The sequence below is a fragment of the Strix uralensis genome, chromosome 2, assembly GCF_047716275.1.
Source record: "Strix uralensis isolate ZFMK-TIS-50842 chromosome 2, bStrUra1, whole genome shotgun sequence".
Classification (NCBI taxonomy): domain Eukaryota; kingdom Metazoa; phylum Chordata; class Aves; order Strigiformes; family Strigidae; genus Strix; species Strix uralensis.
In genome coordinates, this window is record NC_133973.1 from 22,757,777 (window position 1) to 22,778,617 (window position 20,841).

At 41.7% G+C, this 20,841-nt stretch overlaps 1 protein-coding gene and 1 long non-coding RNA gene across 4 annotated transcripts in view; one reads left to right on the forward strand and one right to left on the reverse strand.

The window, feature by feature from the left end:
• Nucleotides 1-1,122: 1,122 nt before the first annotated feature.
• Nucleotides 1,123-15,054, reverse strand: LOC141938873 (uncharacterized). The gene is made up of 5 exons (XR_012627418.1): nt 14,888-15,054; nt 13,836-14,097; nt 3,907-4,055; nt 2,468-2,688; nt 1,123-1,490 (listed from the first exon to the last, which is right to left on the reverse strand). It is a non-coding gene; the product is annotated as an uncharacterized LOC141938873 (long non-coding RNA).
• The window catches only part of GBE1 (1,4-alpha-glucan branching enzyme 1), a 171,212-nt gene continuing 165,095 nt past the window's right edge, over nt 14,725-20,841 (forward strand). For all 3 annotated transcript variants that reach the window (XM_074857885.1, XM_074857890.1, XM_074857899.1), the window contains exon 1: nt 14,725-14,919. In XM_074857885.1, the coding sequence (XP_074713986.1) occupies nt 14,816-14,919 (104 nt within the window). In that variant the 5' untranslated portion in view covers nt 14,725-14,815. The remainder of the gene's footprint in view (nt 14,920-20,841) is intronic.

Below are 20,841 nucleotides of genomic sequence, written 5' to 3' on the forward strand. Positions count from 1 at the left end.
TTTACAAAATCTTGCTCCACTTTCTGTGGTTTTACTTCACTGGACCTAGTTATTCCAGGCAAGTGACAGTTTTAATCAACAAGAAACTCTGTTTTCATTGATACAGCAGCAAGGTATGTTATTCTGCCAGCAAAGACAAATTCACTGAGTGTTATGGTAATTAATATGTACATTGGAAAAGGAGACTTTCCATCCATCTTTAATGAGCTATTCTTAGCACCAAAAGTATTTCCTAACCCATGATAGGAGGAGGAGATTAACCTTACCCTGTCAAACTTAACAGATAGATCAAAAGTGTTACAAGAGGGGGAATTCCAAGTCATCCCAATTATACAGCACCACATGAAATAATTGTATTTGGTTACCCTTTAGAAGGGTATGTTCTTGAGGGACAACTTTTATGTACTGCTCCTCCAAACATGACTACATTCTGACTGTGCTGGTTTTGATTTTTAAATAGCTCACACAGCTATAACCTCTGCATATTATCTCTAACTATGAATGACAGTATTATATTTACACGCAGATACCGTAGTCTTGGAAGATTTTTTTTTTCTTAAGTATCCAGGTTTACAACGTAAGACAAAAGAAATTAAGGGCTTTGTTGAATCTTCTCAACATAATAGAAAGTTATCATGGAAGATTTTATACTTTTTAGTAATACAGCTAATATACAATGCAAAAGACTCTTTTGAAAAGAATGAAGAGAATAAAACTAATAAACCTCTTTCAGTTAATATGCAAACTTGCACTCAAAGCAGTATGTAAAATACATTAACCTGAAAGGCACAATGTACCCGATTCAAATTTATAAAAAGGCTTGTTTTTGTATTTATGAGTCTTGAATAGTTTATAAAATGAATGTAATTTATTACAGAAATACAACAGAACCCACCTCAGTTCCCCACTATTGTGTCAGTGTTGAAAGAGGTCTTGATGTTTACGAAAAATTGGTCCCTAACATACAGATGAAATCACGTGAACAAGCAGGACAGATATTAAAAGCTGAAATACTTCACTTTATTCTAAATCTGAAAAACTGGGGCAAGGCATCTGACTAATGTTTTAAGTTAAATTTGCAAAACATTTCTAGATTTAAGAAAAACAGTAGACAACAGGTGATAGTTTTTCTCACTGTTGGCTTTATTTTTTTTTAATATGAATATACTTCATTCTCTAGAAAGGAAATGAGAAAAACAAGAAACAACATATGGCAGTTACTTTTCTGTTGTTGGCAGTGTTGGGTTTTTTTTACAGTTATGAATACCCATGCTTCATTTTACAAAGGAATGACTCCTTGTGCAACTCCTTACAAAACCAGGGAAGTATTTTGATGACACTTGTATCTCGTATTCCACAGTCCTGTCCCTTTACCAACATGCAATGAGATCATGGAGAAACCATAAAGCCTATCTCATCTGTCAGCATGGGGTTCAATTTTCTTCTGTGTAACTTTAAATTCCTTAAGGATATCAATGCCACATGACTTACTGCAAAAAAGTAAAGAGGGAAAAAATTCACATTAAAACAAAAAAGAACTAGACAAGTGATAGGGATAAGAAAAATATGCAAGCAAATAAACCAAGGAAAAAACCTAAAAAAATAGTATTAATTTGGGAGATTGCAAATTTAATAGAGGCAGTATTTATAAAAACAGAGCTTGCATGAAAATTCCTAAAACATAAAAAGAATTATACTGGAGAAATCAGCTGATAAGTTTTATTTCAAGCAATGTAATATAACTCAAACACAGGGCTCTTCAGAAGTCTTCATGTATATCTTATTTAGAGCTGCAAGTAACCTAGCAATTTGGACATAAACAGGAAAAATCGTAAGTGTTAATAACTTGTAGTAGTGCTAGAGTGGTTTCAACCTACCAGAGTATAAGTTTTTGGCAAGTACAGAGACAAGATTAAAACCAAGTCCATTAATTTAAAAATAGAAAGAATGTGTGTGGTATTTTATAGTGCTAAGAAAAGGAAAAGAAATAAACAGTTGGTCTTCCCTTTTCCTCGCTTTCAGGATGTCTAATATATGTCCTCATTAGTCAGCCCTTTTAAATGTTAAGTATATCGGATAACTTGAACCAGATTGATATTCACTGTGAACGTCTTTTAATGGTATAATTGGAATAACAATTTGATTGTACAGGAGGTTATGTTCCTTGAGTACTCAAGGTTTCCTGGATGACAGGAAAGTAGTCACAGTTCACAGAAATTAGATATATGTTTGGTAAAAACCAAAGCAGTGATGAGTATATTTTGAAATGACAATTAATTAAAAAATAGAGGAAATAGAACACAGAACTGAGAAGGATAAGTTTTTGGCATTAAGTAATACATATGATGCGAATACAAAGAAAATTTTGGTGGATACTGCTAAATTATGTTTTCCAGTCAGACACACAAGGAATTTAAAGTAAGAGAATCTAAAACATCCTATGTAAATTCACATAGGTAATACTTGCCCTCAAGTTCCGCAGAGGAAGATTTTGTGTTCAGAGGATGATGGTCCTGATTTAGAGAATGACTCAGCTCCCAGGATGGAAACCTTTGTGAGTTTTTCTTGTGCATGTGTTGAAAGAGATGACAACGTAGGAGTTACTGAGGAGACAGCTGAAGGAGTGCATAGGTCAAGAAGCAACAGACAATTCATGAACCATAAGAGCAATTCAGTATTTGTGTGCAGCTGAAACAACAGAAGGAAGAAACAGAACAAATAATTCTAACAATTTGGACAACGATCTTATGAATGAAGAAATGTCTTCATTTGCCTAAATTAATGCTTTAACCGCAAACGGTAAAAGAACCAGATGATGACCAACAGAAAAATGTCAGGAGAGGACTTAGTGTGGTTTGTGAGTAATGGGGGTAAGACATGAAAGACTTTTGAAATTATTCCTTCTTTATAGTGTACTAATACGGCTGGTATTTGACTACTACTGACCTGACTGACCAAAGACAGTGAACTATATCACTGATAAAAAAAAATGTTAAATTTATAGAAGGTTGATATTAAGACAAAAATATATATCTATAACAATAATTTTGCCTAGAACACTGTGTTATGTCACAGTGATGACACAAAGTAAATGGCAGATGGGTTCCAGAGACTCAGTAAACCTACTGGTCCATGTATTGTCATTTATCCTGCCGCAGTTATTCGTATTTCAGATTATTTGAGGAAAAAGAGCTGGATTAAAACAGCACATAAAAATGTTTGTAATTTTTCACCAGGACAGAGCATTTTGAATACTTAAGTATTTCTACAGCATATTTATCTAAGACCAGTCGGTTAATGTAACAGAGTAGTGCACAATCAGCTGATTTGCTCGTGGCCCCAACAGTCATGGATATAAGGCTTTTCATAACCTGTGTCAGAATTTTAACATAAATTTGGCAAATTCTGCAAAATCAGAACAAACTGGAAGAGATACTGGACTCAAGTTTTTTATGTTCTATATTGACAAACTACTAAATTGCAGGCAGACTGTAAAATGGGCCTTTATACTGCAACATTATAAATGTTCGTGATGTCTTCCATTTATAGATACTTTACTCAAGTAGCTAAATGACAAATTTGAACTTAACAATGCAACAACCTCCAGTTTTATACAGCTCTGCTGACTGTGTATTTCAGCAAAACTACTGTGAATTTGAAAAATCAACTACTGCTCTCTAACCTATCTCTTGGATTCTCCACTAAGGAATTACAGTTTTATATTGCTGCAACTACTGATTTTAATAGAGTTAACATTTATAATAGTGGAATAAACTTGCAGATGATGGCAGATATCTGCTGAAAGCCCTGGAATAAAGATATTGTGGAATACTCAAACTAGTTGGGATTCAATGAGAGGGAAGCAGATGGTATAAGGAAGAGGTTTAAAAGTAAAACCAAACATACCCAAGACTGAGGAATTAGAACCCCCTAACACGAACATCATTGTTCTTCTTGTGAAGACCACATGGGCTGATGACTTGTTGTAAAGCAAGCCCCCTCTCTCATCTGCATCAGCAAGACTTAAACAGCCAACCTCAGGACGTAGAGGCACACTGGAAAAGTGACCATAACATCAGAAAAGTGAGGCTTTTCTATATTAATCAGATAATTTGGACTGTTAAAATATTTTCTGGACTAACAGTAAATTCTTAGCGCTATGTATATGGTGCAGTACACAAGATTTTGAATGCTAACAAATCAGTGGAGAAAGTGAGCAAATCTTCTGTGAGACCTTCCAGTATGTTGGTGAGCAACCAACCCTCCACAAAAACTTTTGTAGGCGGACGCCTACTGTCATCACAGAAGACCAGGAATGCATCGGGTGTGTATTCCTGTGTCCTGGCACATATCTCATTTACAGTAAAACAAATGAATTTTGGGCAGCCCAGGTGATTCAGGATCACAAACGATCCAAGGAAAGCAGAGAAACAGTAGTTACATCGGTTTATGATCTCGCTGTGACTCACTCCAGGCAAACCCTGCCTGGGTAAGTGGCAGTCTCTGTGATGGAAGATAACAGTTTGCTGAAAATCTGAGAAAAAGAGGAGAAAATAGATGGCAGCCAGAGCAAGCTGATGATAGGTGGAGACTGGAGGGAAGCCCTAAGTTTGCTGATACTTGTTTTAAAAGCCTCTGATCATAGTCCCAGATGATCAGAGATCTCTGTCTCTTCTCCCTTCTCTTGACTCAGCTGAGTACAGACTGTTTCTATTATGGCTTACCTGTAAAGGACAAAATCAGGTAGACTGACAGGGGAATCAAGGAAGGAGAAAACCAAATCCAACCCCTTACTAGACATACCCACTCTGCTCCTGGGAACATCTATCCTCCTCCCCTTTTTAGAGGAAATGGCTGAGATGCTGGAATGGCATATTCAGCAGGGACTAAGTCTTTGAGGTACAGATTCTTGCAAATCAGTCAGTTCCTGCACTAGCAACTGCCTACTATGAGTGCATGCATAACACTCTATGAGCTTTAAAAGGAAGATCAGAATTTGAAAGATTGTATCATCTGGATGATCACAAACCAAAAAAAAGGCAGAGATGTATTAGAAGCAGAAAAAGTTGTCAGACTCTGTTCAAAGTTTTGCACACAGTCGAGATGGACAAGCCTTGAAGTAGGATCAGAGTGCATTTAAAGAGCTGTAGTGGATGTCCTGCACACAAAAATGCATTTAGTTTTATATAAATACTGGCACAGTATGGAAAGAGCTAGCAACCCATATGAGGGAAGAAGTGATCTAGGGGACACTAAATAATAGTAAACAAGAAAGCAAAGAAAAAGTCCACCAGAGTGTATGAGTTTCAAGGTGTAAAAACTGTTATTTTTGTCAGCCATTAGTCTCAGATATTCTTCTTTGGTAAAAGTGGTAAAAGGGGGACAACAAAGTAAAAAAAAGCAGAAAAGTAGTCCGTGCACGTATGCAGTGGTAGGAAATAGTGTAGTAAGAAAACAGGCCTAGCACAAACACGCACATGGAAACAACGTGAGAAAACCAGGGAAGAGTATTTCCAACAAATCCCCTACCTGAACTGAAACTGAACAAATCCCCTTCACTAACTGAAGATTTGCATAAGGGAAAAGGCAATTAATTGCTTACGCCTCACCTGTACAGACACCAAAGTGCAACCTGATCACTGGTGATGGCCTTCTGGTAGGCCGTCCTGGTAGAACTATGGGACAAACGGAAAATGAAGAGCCTTGTTTTTGCCTGAGAAGGTGATATAATGCAAAAGGATTGAATACCTGGGCGGCTATTCTCATTAAGCAGGCAGAGGAAGAGAATGAAAGTTCTAACAAAGAAGCTGAATATTCAAGCAGGAGAAACCAGAACTGCCTGAGAAGTGTGACTGCTGGTGCATGATGCCCTGCTGCAGGAGCTGATGCACAAACGTAAGAAATATCTGCACCGAGTGGCTGGTTAAACTAAAATCAGATCAGGCAGTGATATCAACCATTTCTTGAGTAGGATTAGGCAACTGAATCCAACATTCAGGGAGAATTCTGAGATAAACAAAAGGCTCAAAGAGATATCAAAAAGGAAGGGTGTTTGAAATTTAGGAACACTGACTGAGAGCCATCAGCCCTTAACTATTCTAATGGAATTGGGATCACATTAACTTGGAAAACCAAAAGTTACCTGTATAATACATGATTGTAATTACTATCTTAAGGTGAAAAATTAAATATAATTGTAAAGATTGCAATTTGATTTAAAACATAAATGTTCAACTGTTTGTTACAAAGAAGAGATGGACCAAAGCAAAATAAAAACAGATGGAGGATTACTAAGGTTATCTAATAACACAACATGAATTTTCTACTATGTAGTAATGAAGTAGTTGTTTCATTACTATGTGCTTCAACATAAAGTATGCAGGAGACAGGAATGCAGATAATTAACCTGGATATCCTCAGAAACTCATACTGAGGGAGGTGCTTTATCCTGGATAACTGAGATTACTACTACTACTATCTGGTTATTTTATCTTCTACAGATAACACAGTATAAGCATTCCCTTCCAAATGTATGCACACTGTAAGCTGAATATCGCTTAGTTCTCTTTACTGTGTATTTTCATTATGATACATGCATATAGGAAAAGTGAGAGCCATACTACTTTTAACTCAAATGTCATGGCAGATTAAAAAGAAGAGCAAAATATGAACCTAGGTAATAAGAGACAAAGGATCCAACCTAAAAGATTCATCCCCAAGCAAGAGAAAACCTGTTTCTCTGTGTGAAGACAGATGTAATTCTTACTAATCTATGAATATCTGTTTCTAACAAAAATAAGTGTGTGTGTGTGTGTTTGTCTTGGATGAAGCTTTCTATATTTATAAAACATACCATTTTGAGTGCTGTAAGAAGAAAAGGTGTGTATCACTAAGGTACAAAAATACTTCCAATGGAAAACTGTATTGTATACAATACAATCACTTACAGCAATGGATTGCATACCTGTAAATATAGCTCTGTGTCATCGGGATTGTGAAGACTGCACCTTCATTTAATGTACTGGGATATTTTAAGACATGTAGAAAATGGTGGAGATCAGGGGTCCTGAAGCTGATACGGTATCAAAACATTACTCATGTTTATAATACATAACCTTGCATGATTATTCAACCAGAGATAATCAGGTAACTCTGGAGATCTATTGCTACAGCATTTCTGAGATGAGAGATGTGCATTTATGAAGATGGATTATTGAACATGATAGATGTTCTTCATAGGCTCTTTAGACAGATTCCAGAAAAAAAACAGCTCAAGACGTGCATTACATATGTAAGGATATTAGTTTTCAGTGTTCTGACAATTACTTACATCAGAATTTGACCAAGATGTGATTATGAAATTGCTCCAGTCATTGTGCCATTATCTATGTAGGATTCAGTTATGGTCATATACATCCAGAAATCACTGCGAACTATCTCATAGTGTGTCACATGCCCAACAATAGGCACATGTGCAATGTAGAGATACAAATTACTTCATTACCTTAAAAGTAAGACTATGGTCTCTGACATCTACAGAAACCTGAACTTAGCTTGACACCCTACAGTTGTAATTTTAGTTGTTATACTAGCTTTGGTGAGTGTACAATGGTTATACATTATTATACCCTCAGACCCTTAAGTGCTATCATCACGCAAGACTATAAGGAAAAAAATGATTGTTTTCAAGAGCCATCACTCAGTCCTGTTAAGAAACCCTGAGTCATAGGAGAGTTTGCAATATCTCTGCTGGGCTCGTGTATTGATTAGCCTGTGTTCAGCAGACCATCTATCAAAACTGGGAATTTTAGCCAGGTACATGTGGTTTTTCGCCATTGCCATTGCTTGCCTAGTGCCTGAGTGACTATTGCTAAACTCATGTGAGCTTGTGTCTGTGAGTGCTGCTGGGGGAAAGGATTTGACCACCCCCGGCAGTCGCTGCGTGACCAACAGCATCCTTAATGTCAACTGCATCTGCGAGAGGCTGTTGTGCAGTTGTCAGACTTCAGCTGGGAACCTCAAAATTGAGGAGACACTCACCCCTCCCATGAACGTCAGGCTGTGTGTGGCAAAGACCTCAGGAGGCCAATGCCCTGTATAGCACATATGTCCCCATCTGACTGAGGAAGGCTTAAACTGTCAACCTTAGGACCTAGAGGCATACTGGGAAGCGGGGCATAAAATTACAGGAAAATGCACAGTTGATAGAAAGTTTTCTGTATAACAAGTTAAATTGGACTATTAATGAGGGTGGGTTTTTTTCCCATATTAACCAGATAATTTAGACAATTATACTGTTAAAATATTACTGGACTAACAGTAAGTTCTTAGTTCCATATATGGTGTTCTGTTCTGCTCATAGCAAGATTCTGAGTGTAGCACTAAGGAACTTGTCCCTGTCCCATCTTTCTGTTCATTCAAAACACTACTGGTTGCAGCTGAGAGCCAATGTGGTCAAATGCCACCAACTGCCATTAAAAACTAAATGACAACTAATACTGACAAGATCTAAGAGCCTGTCTGCAAAAACCATTTTAGACTTTCTACACTTCACACAATTTCCACTGGATTCATCAGTTTTTATTGTGGTGAACTCAGTACACACTTAAATTCATGAATGCAACTTAGGTGCTATTCTGCTTTTTGAAAACTAAAATAGTTCTACACATACTAATGAATTTATACTGACAGAGCTGTCAGAGCATTAGCAATATGCATCTCCTCCTTTCTTCTCACCTCACTTGACCTCCCCCAGGATTAGATGTGTTACCCTCTGAACAACTATCTGGCAACCTCACTTTCTTTTCTGAGTAAAAGGCCAGACAGCCTGAATGCCCATAGTGTTTCAGGGAGGAATGTAAGATTATGCAACCATCCTTCAAGAGACCTCCTAGGTAAGATTATTTCTCAGGGATTTTAGGAAAGACCTAGCAATGAACAGCAAGAAAGCAAAACTGCTGCTGAAGCTGTGTGGTTTCATTCTTAATTCTAAGTGTATTGGATATAAACCATACAATATTTGGTTAGCGTTAATAAATTGCTTGTTTAATAGCAATATATTGTTACAGAAGCTCGCTGCAATAATAGCAGGAATGTTCCTCTGGAACAACTATCCTGGAGAGCTCAAGCTACTTATTTCCTAAGTGTTAAGAGACTGGTAAGACAGAGGTGACAGTTATCAAGTATTGTGAGTATGGAATTAAGGAGAGAGTCCCAAATATTTTATGTTCCTCCCCCAACACATAAACACATATGCAAATACCAGGAAATGTAAGTGTTGACAGTTGTAGAAGGTTGTTACTGTTGGCAGTAATTACTCTGGAGAAATACATATAAAAAGCATAAATACAACAGAGTATATACAAGGTTCAAAAATGTTATGATATTCCTAAAGTTCTTCTGTATTTTGTATCTGTGATGTGTTTCACAAATTCTTACTTGAAACCAAAGACTTTCTGCTAAATTAAATCCTTTTTTTTGGTGAGACTTATAGGCATTTTCACAACAAATATTGTTCTACATCTGCTGATATTTTTTAATTGGTATCACACTTTGAAGTGTCTTGACACAACAATAAAAGATATTTACATTTTTTGATACTCTGTTTTACAAAATAAGAACACCAAATCATAACAATACTGCAATATTGTGAAAGCAAGAAGCAGCCATTATCTAGGACTTTCAGGTTGTTGGAACGTGTTTTCATTTTGCTCTGCATGGTAAGTGCAAATGGCATTCCCCTCAACTGCGCTTACTGGAATGTGACAACCCTGAAACTGGCTTTTTAGTATTTCAGACTGTACATTAGTTTTGATCGTTAAAGATGTGTTTGTATTTAAAGCTCTTCATACCACGACAGGGCAGATGTAAGACCTTAAAAGACAGTCTCGATGAATACTCTACATTTCTTAAAAAACCCAAATGCAAAACCAAAAATGAAACCCCCAAACCTAGAAATTGATTAATGGATATACTAACAGATTCTTGGAATGTTTGCTGCAATTTTCAAGGGTATGTGCTTTGTTCTTCATATGTAATCAAACAGCTGAATCCTTGCTAGAAGTGCAGTTTTAATTATGAAACTGTGACATGCTGTTGAGGTCTAGCTTCGGCAGCAACTGTGCAACCCTGACCATTTCTCTTCTATGCGTTTCACCTTGGAGAATCAGAAGATAGGGATAAGTAGCTTGTTTAATCTCCATTCCCAATGTTTGACCTGTCTGAGAAGGCTACCAAGATAAATGATGATTTTTTTTTAAGGGGGGGCACTTGTATTGGGTCTGGATGGCAACTGTACAATTAATTTCTTATGGATTCTTGAATAAATGATAGGGGTAAGTATGGCTCGCCAATGTGGCAAAGTAAGCAAGTTTTCTTTTGAATTTTGAACTCCATTTTGTGTTATGTACTGAATGTGCAGAAACCAGTCCAAAGGTGAGAAGCTGCAATGTGTACCGTAACACGCTCAGATGTCTGATACTCTATAAAGGACACAAGGAATCCTTCAAGAATCAATTCTTCTGGAATAATGAAACACCAGTCTTTCTGAACAGCTGCCTCTGTTGATGGGAACACCTTTTCTTGATAGTGCCCATTGTGGGATCTAGTATAGGCACAGGGGAGAGCTCATGTGTTCCTGTGTTTCCCAGTCCTTGGCCATGGACAACTTCTCATCTTTAAGATGTCAAATGGTGCAATGGCAATAAAAAATGCATACATCTCCTCACATGAAAGCAAGCAAAGTAAGCCAACCATACCTAGATGTAAAAAGGCTTTAAGGAAAAGGAACTGGGAAAACCTCTGCCCAGACTGAAATGATGACAAATCTTGGTTACAGCTTTTAAGTACTGAATTTAAACATACAAAGGACACACCTTGTGACTTGTCACTTTGAGAGATCAGTAATTCTTAAATGTTCTCAACAGCAGAATTAAAAAATATCTTGCTGTCTTTGGTACCTCCCATCTCTTCTAGGTCAGAATAAACTAGGAGTCTGTAGACTGCCCACGGCTAAAATGGAGCACAGCTGATGGAACAGGCTAATGAGGGCATTTGGGACCATGCTAGAGCATCCAGATATGAATGTTTGCAATGCCCCATTTATTTCTATACTGGAATAAAAACCAGGCACACATCATCCTTGGCCATCATCCTCTTTCTCTCCCTGCAGGCTAGAAGGTAACTGCAGCAAACCCTCATCGTGTTCTTGCTCTGGGCAATCTGAGAACCAGCATGGCAGGAACCACACTGTAACTCTTGTATGAGTTTATCTATCTATCTATCTATCTATCTATCTATCTATCTATCTATCTGTCTCACAGCTGTGAGATTAGGCAGTCTAGAAATCAGCAGTAGTGCACAACAACTGTAGTGCAGAATCCTGTACCCCAAAGATGACTCTGACAGGTCTAGAAGCATCTTACAGAGCCAGGCCCAGACCAGGGACCAGGTCTGCTCTGAGACACTTGGTTTAGAAACACCTTGAGCTCAGGAACTGGGTCTGCAAGAGCCAGTCAAGACCAGAGACCACACAGATCTGTTCTGGCTGATACGAACAGATGTACTGATGAGAATCTAAACCACTGCCTTAATGAAAAAATACTTTTTCCTAACCCAGTTCCTACAGTTTAGCATCTCTTTCATCTTTTGCAGAATAAGGGGAAAATATTAGGGAATCAAAAGGTAATGCATGACAAGAGTAGCCATTTTTCTCTTGCTTCAATGCTTTCCAGATCTTGAATGTTCTTTAATCCAAAACTGATTTCTATTTGAACTTTGCATATTACAAAAAAATCTAAATTTATAATAATTGTAACTATACAGTTACTGCTCAGCATTGCTATGCACCATTTTAAAGTATACCTAACTTAAGCATAAGCATCCTTTGAAAGACGAGTTTAGCGTGGATTGATGTATTCCAACCTCAGTGGTTAACCAGGTACCAGACAGATGCCTTAGACAGCACTCCTATATGATCCACTGCTGTCCCCTCAAAAGAGCAGTTATTACAAACAGTCCTCTTCCTATTTCCACTGGCAGCAGCAGCTGCCAGCTTTGTATCAATCTCTGACAATTGCACAAAGATGCATTCAGCTGTTGGGACAATATTCATTGTTTGAACTGCCCTTTCTGCCTCCAGGTAGAGGACTAAATGGGAGTCTGCCGAGAGCCAACCTCAGCCTCTGAATCTCAGCTAGATATAATAGATGATCACAGTAATATACGCCTTAGTATCTTTGAGTTACTTGTGACAAAGCAGGCAGATAAAATCATGCCCAAGTTGTAAACTGGAACATGAGTACATACAAATGCTATGGTTATCAATCTCCCAGTTCACAGAGTATTAAATATAGCATTTGGGCTTTGTCTATTATAGGGACAGGGGCTATTTCCAGAATTTAACTTCCTGAAGTTCAAGGTTACTTGGATGTGAGGCTGCACACTGTATCATTTCTACGTAAAATCTTCAAATGAAGGTTAAGAAGGAGTCCCTGTCTTTAGGGAGCCAAAAGTCACAGCTGTATTTCTACTGTTTACAGAAATTGCTAATGCTGATTTATAAATCTCTCTCTTGTGTTTATGCCAAAGAGCTAATAATGGTGCTGTGAACTTGCTTGAGTTTCCTGACAATGAAGAAAATCAAAGAGACTGTGCTAAGAGTGAAGCTCCTGTTTCCTATGCTTGTGAATTCAAAGGCTGCAGGAATTGCTCTCCTACCTCCACTTCAAGAGCAGGTGACCCCTCCAGCACCAAACACCTGGAAGCCCCAAAGCAGCAGCACAGGAAACACCTAACACCTAACTATTGTAAAAAAATAATCTCATCATTCTGGATAATCCGTTGAAATTTCTCTCTTTTTAGATTGCCGAACTAGTTAACTGTGAGAATAAGAGCGACACATTCGCAAAAGAAAATGATGCAGATGCTTCTTGCAAGAAGATGGTAAGAGTTGTTAAACTTTGGTTTGGCACAGGCACTGAAATCGTTCCAAGCAGAAAATTTTAAGAAGCACAGGAAATTTTAAAAAGTTTCTCTGTCTCCAGTGAGACTGAAGAAATGGTGGACACTGGAAAAAAAAAAAAAATCCTGATCTAGGAGAGCTGGATATGGTAGGTTATTCTGCTATAGCATAGATGCTGCTTCTTTCAAAAAACAAACAAAAACTGCTTGGTCCTTCTGCTGGGGCAACTTCTACAGTGAACAGTACTTCCTCCTCATTCTTAGGACAGAGAATACTTGCTGCACTCTATAAGGAAAAAAGGACAAAAGTACTTGGATATATGTAGTTAGAAACTGCTGCAAGGAAGGAAATATAGTGTAGTTAAGCATACACTGCTGATGAAACAAATCATTACGGAAACTTTCACTGTAGCCAATTTTGTGTAAAGTAATAAATGAATTGCCAGTGTTCATTACGTGCTGTGCTGTTAGTTATCTGGCAGACAGGAAGGGGAAGCAGCACTAAAATTCAGAAGAAGGCAGGATAGGGGAGATGAGTTACAAACTGAGGATTACAATTTAGGAGATGGTTGTGGAAAGGAGATAAGGTATCTAGGAGCTGAAGGGTTTACAAACCGTGGCCGAAAAGCATTCAAAAGAGGCCTCTAAATAAACGTTCTCACTACGTGTCTAAACAAAGCAAAATTGCTGGACCTTAAATAAAAGTGCTAAATGCTGGCCTAGAGGCATGGTCAGGCTAGTGATTAGTTGCCTTGGATATTTGGTGGCCTATCCAAAAACGAGACATGCTGATATTAGGTCAAAAACTTCCACAGCAATCTACCTGTGCTATTCAGCATTTAGAGCTGCATTAGGATCAGCTGAATTAATCTTACTTTGTTTAGGATTCTCTATGTGTCCAGTACAGCGACATTTTGCTGTACAGACGCGGTGTTTATGAGAACTCATGGATGCCCCCGGAGTCTTGTTTTGCTGAGCTTGTCTGTGAGCACGCCAGCACCCTATCAAACAGTCGAGAAATTTATTCCAGCACTCACGATGCCACCAAATCTGTTTGGGGAGGGGGGGTGGCTGTTGGTGTTGGTGTGGGGGGTTTTTTGTGTGTGGGAACGCAGAGTTCACCCGGCAGCAGACACGCTGAAAAAGACATCAAAGAGGCACTAAGAAAACAAAGTGAGGACCGCCGCGACCACAGACCCCCCCCTCCTGCCGGCTCGGCCCTGCCCTGCCCTGCCCTGCCGGGGAGGTCGGCTCCCACAGCCCTTTGTTATTTCCCTTCCCGACGGGGCGCAGCTCGCCCCCCCGCCCAGCCCCTCGGCAGCGGCATTTCGCGTGGCCGCCCGGAGCTCCGGCCGCGCTCCCTCGCCTCAGGGGGGGTGGTGGCTCCGCCAGCGCCGCGGCCCAGGCCCGGTCCGCGCCCGCCCCGACACCCCGCACCGTTTTGAGATCGGCTCTTTTTACACTCCCCCCGCCCCCCCTCCCGCTATCACTCCCCTGCGGGCAGAGAGACGGGGCTGCGAAGCCGGACCCCGGGCTCGCCCGCGCCAAAGGGAGGCAGGGACAGGAGCCCCCCCCAACGCGCCCTCCCCTGAGGCGCCCGCGGCCCCCACATCGCCGCACCGGGCACCGAGGGGGTGGGGATGAGGGGGGTGAGCGCGGCGCGGGCCGGGCGGCTGGCACGGCGGGCGGGGAGGGGCGGCGGAGGCGGCCGCCTCCCGGCCCCGGCGGGCTGCCCCGGCCGGTGGGCGGCGCCGGGCGGTGAGAGGCAGGGGGCGCCTCGCCCGCCCGCCCCGGCCCCCCTCCCCGGGTGTATATAGCGGCGGCGCGGCGCGGCGCGGCTCCCGCGGCGGGCAAGATGGCGGCCGCCGCCAGCACGCAGCCCCCGCGGCCGCCGAAGCTGGCGCAGCTGCTGGAGCGGGACCCCTACCTGGCCCCCTTCGAGACGGACTTCCAGCGCAGGTACCGCCCCGGCCCGCCTGCCGGCGGCCTAGGCCTCCGCCGCGGGGAGGGCAGCGTCGCGGCGCGTCGCCTCGGCAGGGCGAGGGGCGGCGGGCGAGCAGGCGGCGACCGCCTACCTGCCTCTGGGGGCGCCGGGGCGGGCGGGGGGAGCGGCGGGGCGGGCGGTGTCCCCTCCCCCTCCCTCCTCTCCCCTCCCCGTCGCGGCGGGGGCTGTCCCTCAGCCAGCGCCGGGGCGGCTCTGCTTCCCGCCCCGGCGGCGGCGGGGGGGGGACGGGCCCGGAGCTGGGAGTTTCGCGCCGGCCCTGCCGACGGAGGCGCTTCCACTGCGGGCGGAGCCGCCGCTGGGGGCCCGGCAGGGCCTCCCGAGCCGAACGTGGCGCGCCGCTGCAGGGAGGCCTCGGCCGCGGGCCTCTCCCCGGCCTTGTGGGAGGCCGTCCCGTCCCCCGCAGGCTCTCCGGCGCCCCGGGCGTCTTCCTCGTCCCCCTTGGGCCCGCCTGAAAGCGGCATCGCTTCGTCACGGCGGGGGCGGGGGGGGGGCTGGCTCACGGGCGAGCGCAGGCAGGTGTGTCGCGGGGGGATGTGCCGTGGGCAGCTTGTGAGGGCGGTTAGCCGAGCCGTTGTCCCTAATAAAAATGTTTTCTAGCCCAGCTGTGGTAACCTGTACATAAACTGTTCTGAATCTCCTTTTTCTGGAGAATTTTACTTTAGGTGCGGTTTTGGAGATGCCCCTGAATCCCCAGCTCAGCGGTTCCTCAGACCTCCAATCGATAAAGTAGCAGAGTGTGCTACTTTAGGTTGGTTTCAGGGTGCCAGTCCGAGCATCCTTTTTTTTTTTTTGCCTCTCGCCGGGAACTGCGACACCAGCCTCTGGCTGGGACGGGCAGCAGGCCTGGGTGAGAGCCTGCCAGCAGCAGCAGCAGCTCGGGCAGAGGTGACCTGCGTCCTGCAGAGCTGGTCTACCGGCCTTGAAAGAATGCTAAAACCTCGCTGGCAGTTTGAAAACACGAACTCTGGGAGTTTTATGGTGCAGCTCTGTGTGTTGCATTTCATTAGTGGTCCTCTGATAATCGAAATTGTAGTACAGACCAGTGCTCTATGTCCCAGAAGTCTGGAAAAATCTATGTATGTGGGAGGGAAGTAAGAGGGAATTTGCTTTTTTTTTTTAAAGTATTTGGCTTTTTTCCTATACTGTATTACACATGGTGCTTTTGGCTCACCATTGCCAGGTGTTCTGTTGGGTTCTGGCAGAGAACAGGGGTAAGGCTAGATCTTGTAAAATGAGATTCAGGAGTGAGTGAGCTATTAGGCTGATTTACAGAGCAGTTTTTCAAATGGTAATCTTAATGATAGAATAGCTGAGTTTTTTAAACCATGATTCCTGGAATGCTTCTGGTAATGTAGGCAGTGCTGTAAAACACATAATTCTTCTGGTGGAATGCTGGGGTATAGGAAGTAGTAAGTGGGTAGATCTGTCTCTTAATAAAACCATTCACTGAACCACTTGGGCTTCCCAATGTGTCTGCCATCGAAATGGACACATTGTGGATGACGGTGTCTGTATTTCTGAGGATGGTATGGCTGTGCTGAACACAGTGAGTTCTCAGAACTTGCGTACTTCCTAGGTTCATCCATCTGAAGCACAGAAATTCAGATGGTCCTGCCTGTATCTTACCCTTTCCTGGCTTCTGAACCTCAAACTGGTCACTTACTATATAATTATTGTGGAAACATATATACTCTTAATTAGTTTAAAAGAATAAATGAAAACTTCGGTGACAACCTGTGATAAACCCAGTGTCTTATTCCAAGCCCAAAAAAGCCCATGCTGTCTTTCATCCTGTGGATGGTAGAGTGCCAGGGAGGAACAGGGTAAGCACAGGGAGATGCCTGTTGGTGTCTCCATGCAATGCCAATCCCAGCTTCCACGAATTGTGATTCAGTCTGTATTTAATGGCTCCAGGTGCGTTTTTACCTAGAGCTCTTGCATCAGGAGTATCCAGGAGAAAAGGGTTTTGCAGCCTAATGGCTGCTTGTGTGAAGAAACAGTTCTTGGGCGTGTTTTGAGCCTCCAGTATGTGGGCTTCCGCTTACTCTTCTCCAATTCTTGTACTGGAAGAGGTGGTGAATGGCCCTGCACAACTCTGTTCACTGTGTCCATGAAATCCTGAGCAGTGCAGAGCTATAGGATCCTTGTTCCAGGCTGAAGGGTCCTGATGTGTTTTAACCGGTTGTTGTGTGAAGGTGGTCCACATGTCTGATCCTTTACTGTGTTGTGTGTCTTTCCTGACCCCTTTTGGGAGGACGATTAGAACTGAAAACAGTCTTTGAGTTGAATACTGTGTGAATTCATACAGTTACGTAATGATAGGGTGCTTCCATAACTAATCCTTCAAGTAAAGGTGTAAAGCAAAATAAACCTGAAGAAGCAGAAATGTGCTTAAATGTATTTACCTTTGAAGCTCCGAGCATACATACAAAGTTGCTCATATTAATATTCTACTGGCAGTAAGTTCTTATGCCTCTAGAAGGGTAGCAATTATTTTAGATAGTGACTTAAGTGTTGGTTAAGTAACTCAATGGATCTGATGTGTCCCACACATAGCGGGAAAGGCTGTGGTGAAGCAACCAAGAATAAGTGCTGCTGTTCAGCTGTCAAATGCTTGCCATAGCCTCATCACAGGTAGGGCAGGGGGACTAATTTTTAATATGTATTTGGTATTAGCAATTCCTTTACACTTGTAGAGTAGGAAAACTGGATAGAAATGATACCACTCAACTTCTGAACAAGTAACAATCTGTTCATTATTCCTTCTGATACTACTGGCTGACTTTGTCTACCTATACTCCTGATAGTCTCAGCCAGCAGTGTTTTATGACGCTTGAAGAGTTTAAACAGCAAAGGTACAGGTAGTCTCTTGGTTCAGAAGGTTGAGTTCTGATGAAGGGGACAGGAGACAGTTGTTGTGCCTGGCACCCCGTAGCACCAAAAGTAATTTACTGGCTTTGGAGTAGGAAGCTTTGGGAAAGAATAGAAGTTAAACAGACTTGAGAAAATACAATATGTGTGGGTACTTTTACTGTAGTAGTCTAAATTTATTCTTAAAGCTTGCAATGATGTTGACTTTACTTAATATTAAACAAAATAATTAAGGACTGATGGGAATTTTGTAGCTTATAGCTATTGTACTGTGTATCGCTTAGAGAAATAAAAATTGGGGATTTTGAGAGAGGATTAAGGATGCTTGAGAAAAAGCTTTTCAAACATTTGTCTGTGGAGATCTTTATACTATGCCTTGTGCAAAAATATATAAAAATAGTCCTCCCTTTGTCTTGCGTAGTAACAGTATGTTCTTCTACAGAGGGGAGAGGAAGTAAAAGATTTGGGGTCTATTCTTGGCAGTGACATCAGCAAGTTGTTGACTCACCCTTTGGGATTGAGTCTGTCTGCTGTTTTATCCGTAACACCATATTAGCATACCCATATTATTGCTAGTGGAAAATTTTATAACTATTTATGCATGACTGTTGTAGGATGCACAGTTAACTTGATTATGATGGTTTATTCTCACACTCAAAGCAGGGCCATTTTTGCTGTTGGATTGTGTTTCACAGGACCTTGTTGGGTTGTGCTGAATCTCTGAAGAGGTACTTCCACAGCCCCTTTTGGCAGCCTTTCCCAGTGTTTTGGCTACCCTTGTTGTGAAAATTTCTTTCTTAATACTATAACTGTGCTTGCTGCAACTTCGTCCGTTGCCTTTGGTCGTCTTTTCCTGCGTACCTTGGAGGAGAACCTGTCTCATTCTTTGCTCTAGGCACATCCCCCGCCTTTCCCTTTAGGTAGCTTAAGACTAAGTGGACATCAGCAAGCCATGCCTCCCCAAGTTAGCTTTTTGATCTGTAGTGTGAAGAAACCCAGCTCTCTTCAGCTCTACCTGTGTGCCATAAGTAGCAGAAGATAGACCAGGACCAAGAAGCTAGCTTTCTACAGAGGCTTTAACTTGTCCTTGCTCACCTTGAGCAGGTGCAGGTCTGTCTTGCTGGAGTTCACATCCACTGCTCCTACCCTGTGCTTTGCCCCTTCACCCACAGGAGGGTGACCATGGCACCATGCCCAGTCCTGAGATCTTTGCACATTCTTTTATTTTTCCCTTTTTTTGGGAGGGAAATGCTGAACGATAGGCGGGATTTACTTATATCAGCCTGGATTCTACAGTGTAATATTATACTGATTGACTTTGAGGCTTGCCGGATTCACGATAAAATGAATCATGATGTTGCCTCAAGTTCTGAAAATTTTCCTTTTGGTTTCAAGGACTATCTCCTTTAACCTATCAAAGTATAACTTCCTGCTTTAGACAGCTGACTTTTTTCCTTTATTTAATAAAGCCTTGAAAAACCTTGAATGAGTGCTTTGGGAACAAAGTGCTTCTTGGTAAGTGCTGCCTAAAATGTGATGCTAGAACCTAGTTGAGTCCTAAGCATTATGGACTACCATAGTTAAGTGAGTGACTAGCAGGAGGAAATGGACTTCTGGTCACATTCCCTCCTCAGTTCTTTGTCATGATGGACATGTTGTTACAAATAGTGTTTGTGTTGAAAAATAGAAATCTTTAATATTTACTTTCTCTGAATGTCTGAATTTGAGCCTGAGTTGGGGAGAGAGTATTTTCTTTGGGAAGGGGGGAAATACTTTTAGTATATATAGTGAACCATTCAGCCTTGACCACCACACACACTGTTCAGAGCTTGAAACAAGAATCTGCTTAAAAAAACAAAAAACCCCCACAAAGTGATAGTGTTTGCATAGGATATCACTGTGCTACATTGTTTGACCATCTGTGATATATTTTCCCACAAGTATTTTGTTAACTCCCAAGTGTTATTTAGGCTAAAGACTTTGTATAATTTAGTATGTATTTTTAGTCTTTTACCTCTTAGAACATAATTGGTTCAATTAAAACCATTAATGCCTGTGGTGTAATTGCATTTTATGGAGTTACAAACTGGTGTTAGAAAGTGCTGCCTGTTAGAATTTTCTGCTATAGCAACGTGCATGGCTTAGTATATTTTACCAGCCCCTGCAACTACCTCTGTAATCTACTGACTATGTAGTCCTCAGTGAAAGCTTTTTTTTGAATCGTTCAATTTATAGAGTAAAAAAGTGAAAATGTTCCACTGCACAGCTTCAGTCTTTATCTTGATGAAAGCATCAAACAGTACACTGATTTGTTCAGCTAGACAAAATACAGGCTATAGTGCCTGGTCATAGGTATGGGTTGAGAGAGAGGGAAAGTCCCATTTCTTCTGAAATGTTGGTGAGTTTTTGGTTGAGAAGACTGAAACACCTGCTCAGTGTCTTTTGTAGCTGCATCAATTAACAAGATGTCTGTTAACAGGTTCATAGATTTCTAGTAATGTTCTTAGACCTCTGCACTCTTACCAAAGGGAAATGCTTGCCATTCTCCTGTTTGTATCTACCTAATATCAGATTACTGCTGCTTTATGATGGTTCTGTCATTTTTTTCTATTTTAAGAGGTGCACAGTGGTGGGTACTTGACTGAGGTATTGAAAAGATGTGGAACTGGGTACAATAGAATTGAGTAGGAAGGTAGCTGTTGGAGTCTAGCAAGTTTGGGAATGTAAATTGAAGAGTAATCCAAATGGAATTCTAGTTTTAGGTGATGGTGATGAGTGGGAAAGGCTGGAGTGAGATCTGTGTTGGGAGCCATGATGCTAATTTAGGAAAGCTGGATTTGCCATTTCTGTTTTGTCTTGTATAGGCTGCTGTATTGGGTGCAAACAAAAAACCATGTCATACATTTCTGTCTTTTTTTTTTTTTGGTGGCAACCTGTAAGTTCAGTTGACTTCTGCTGAACTACTCAGATTCCAGACCCCTATAGAAACCAATGCCTGTCAATTT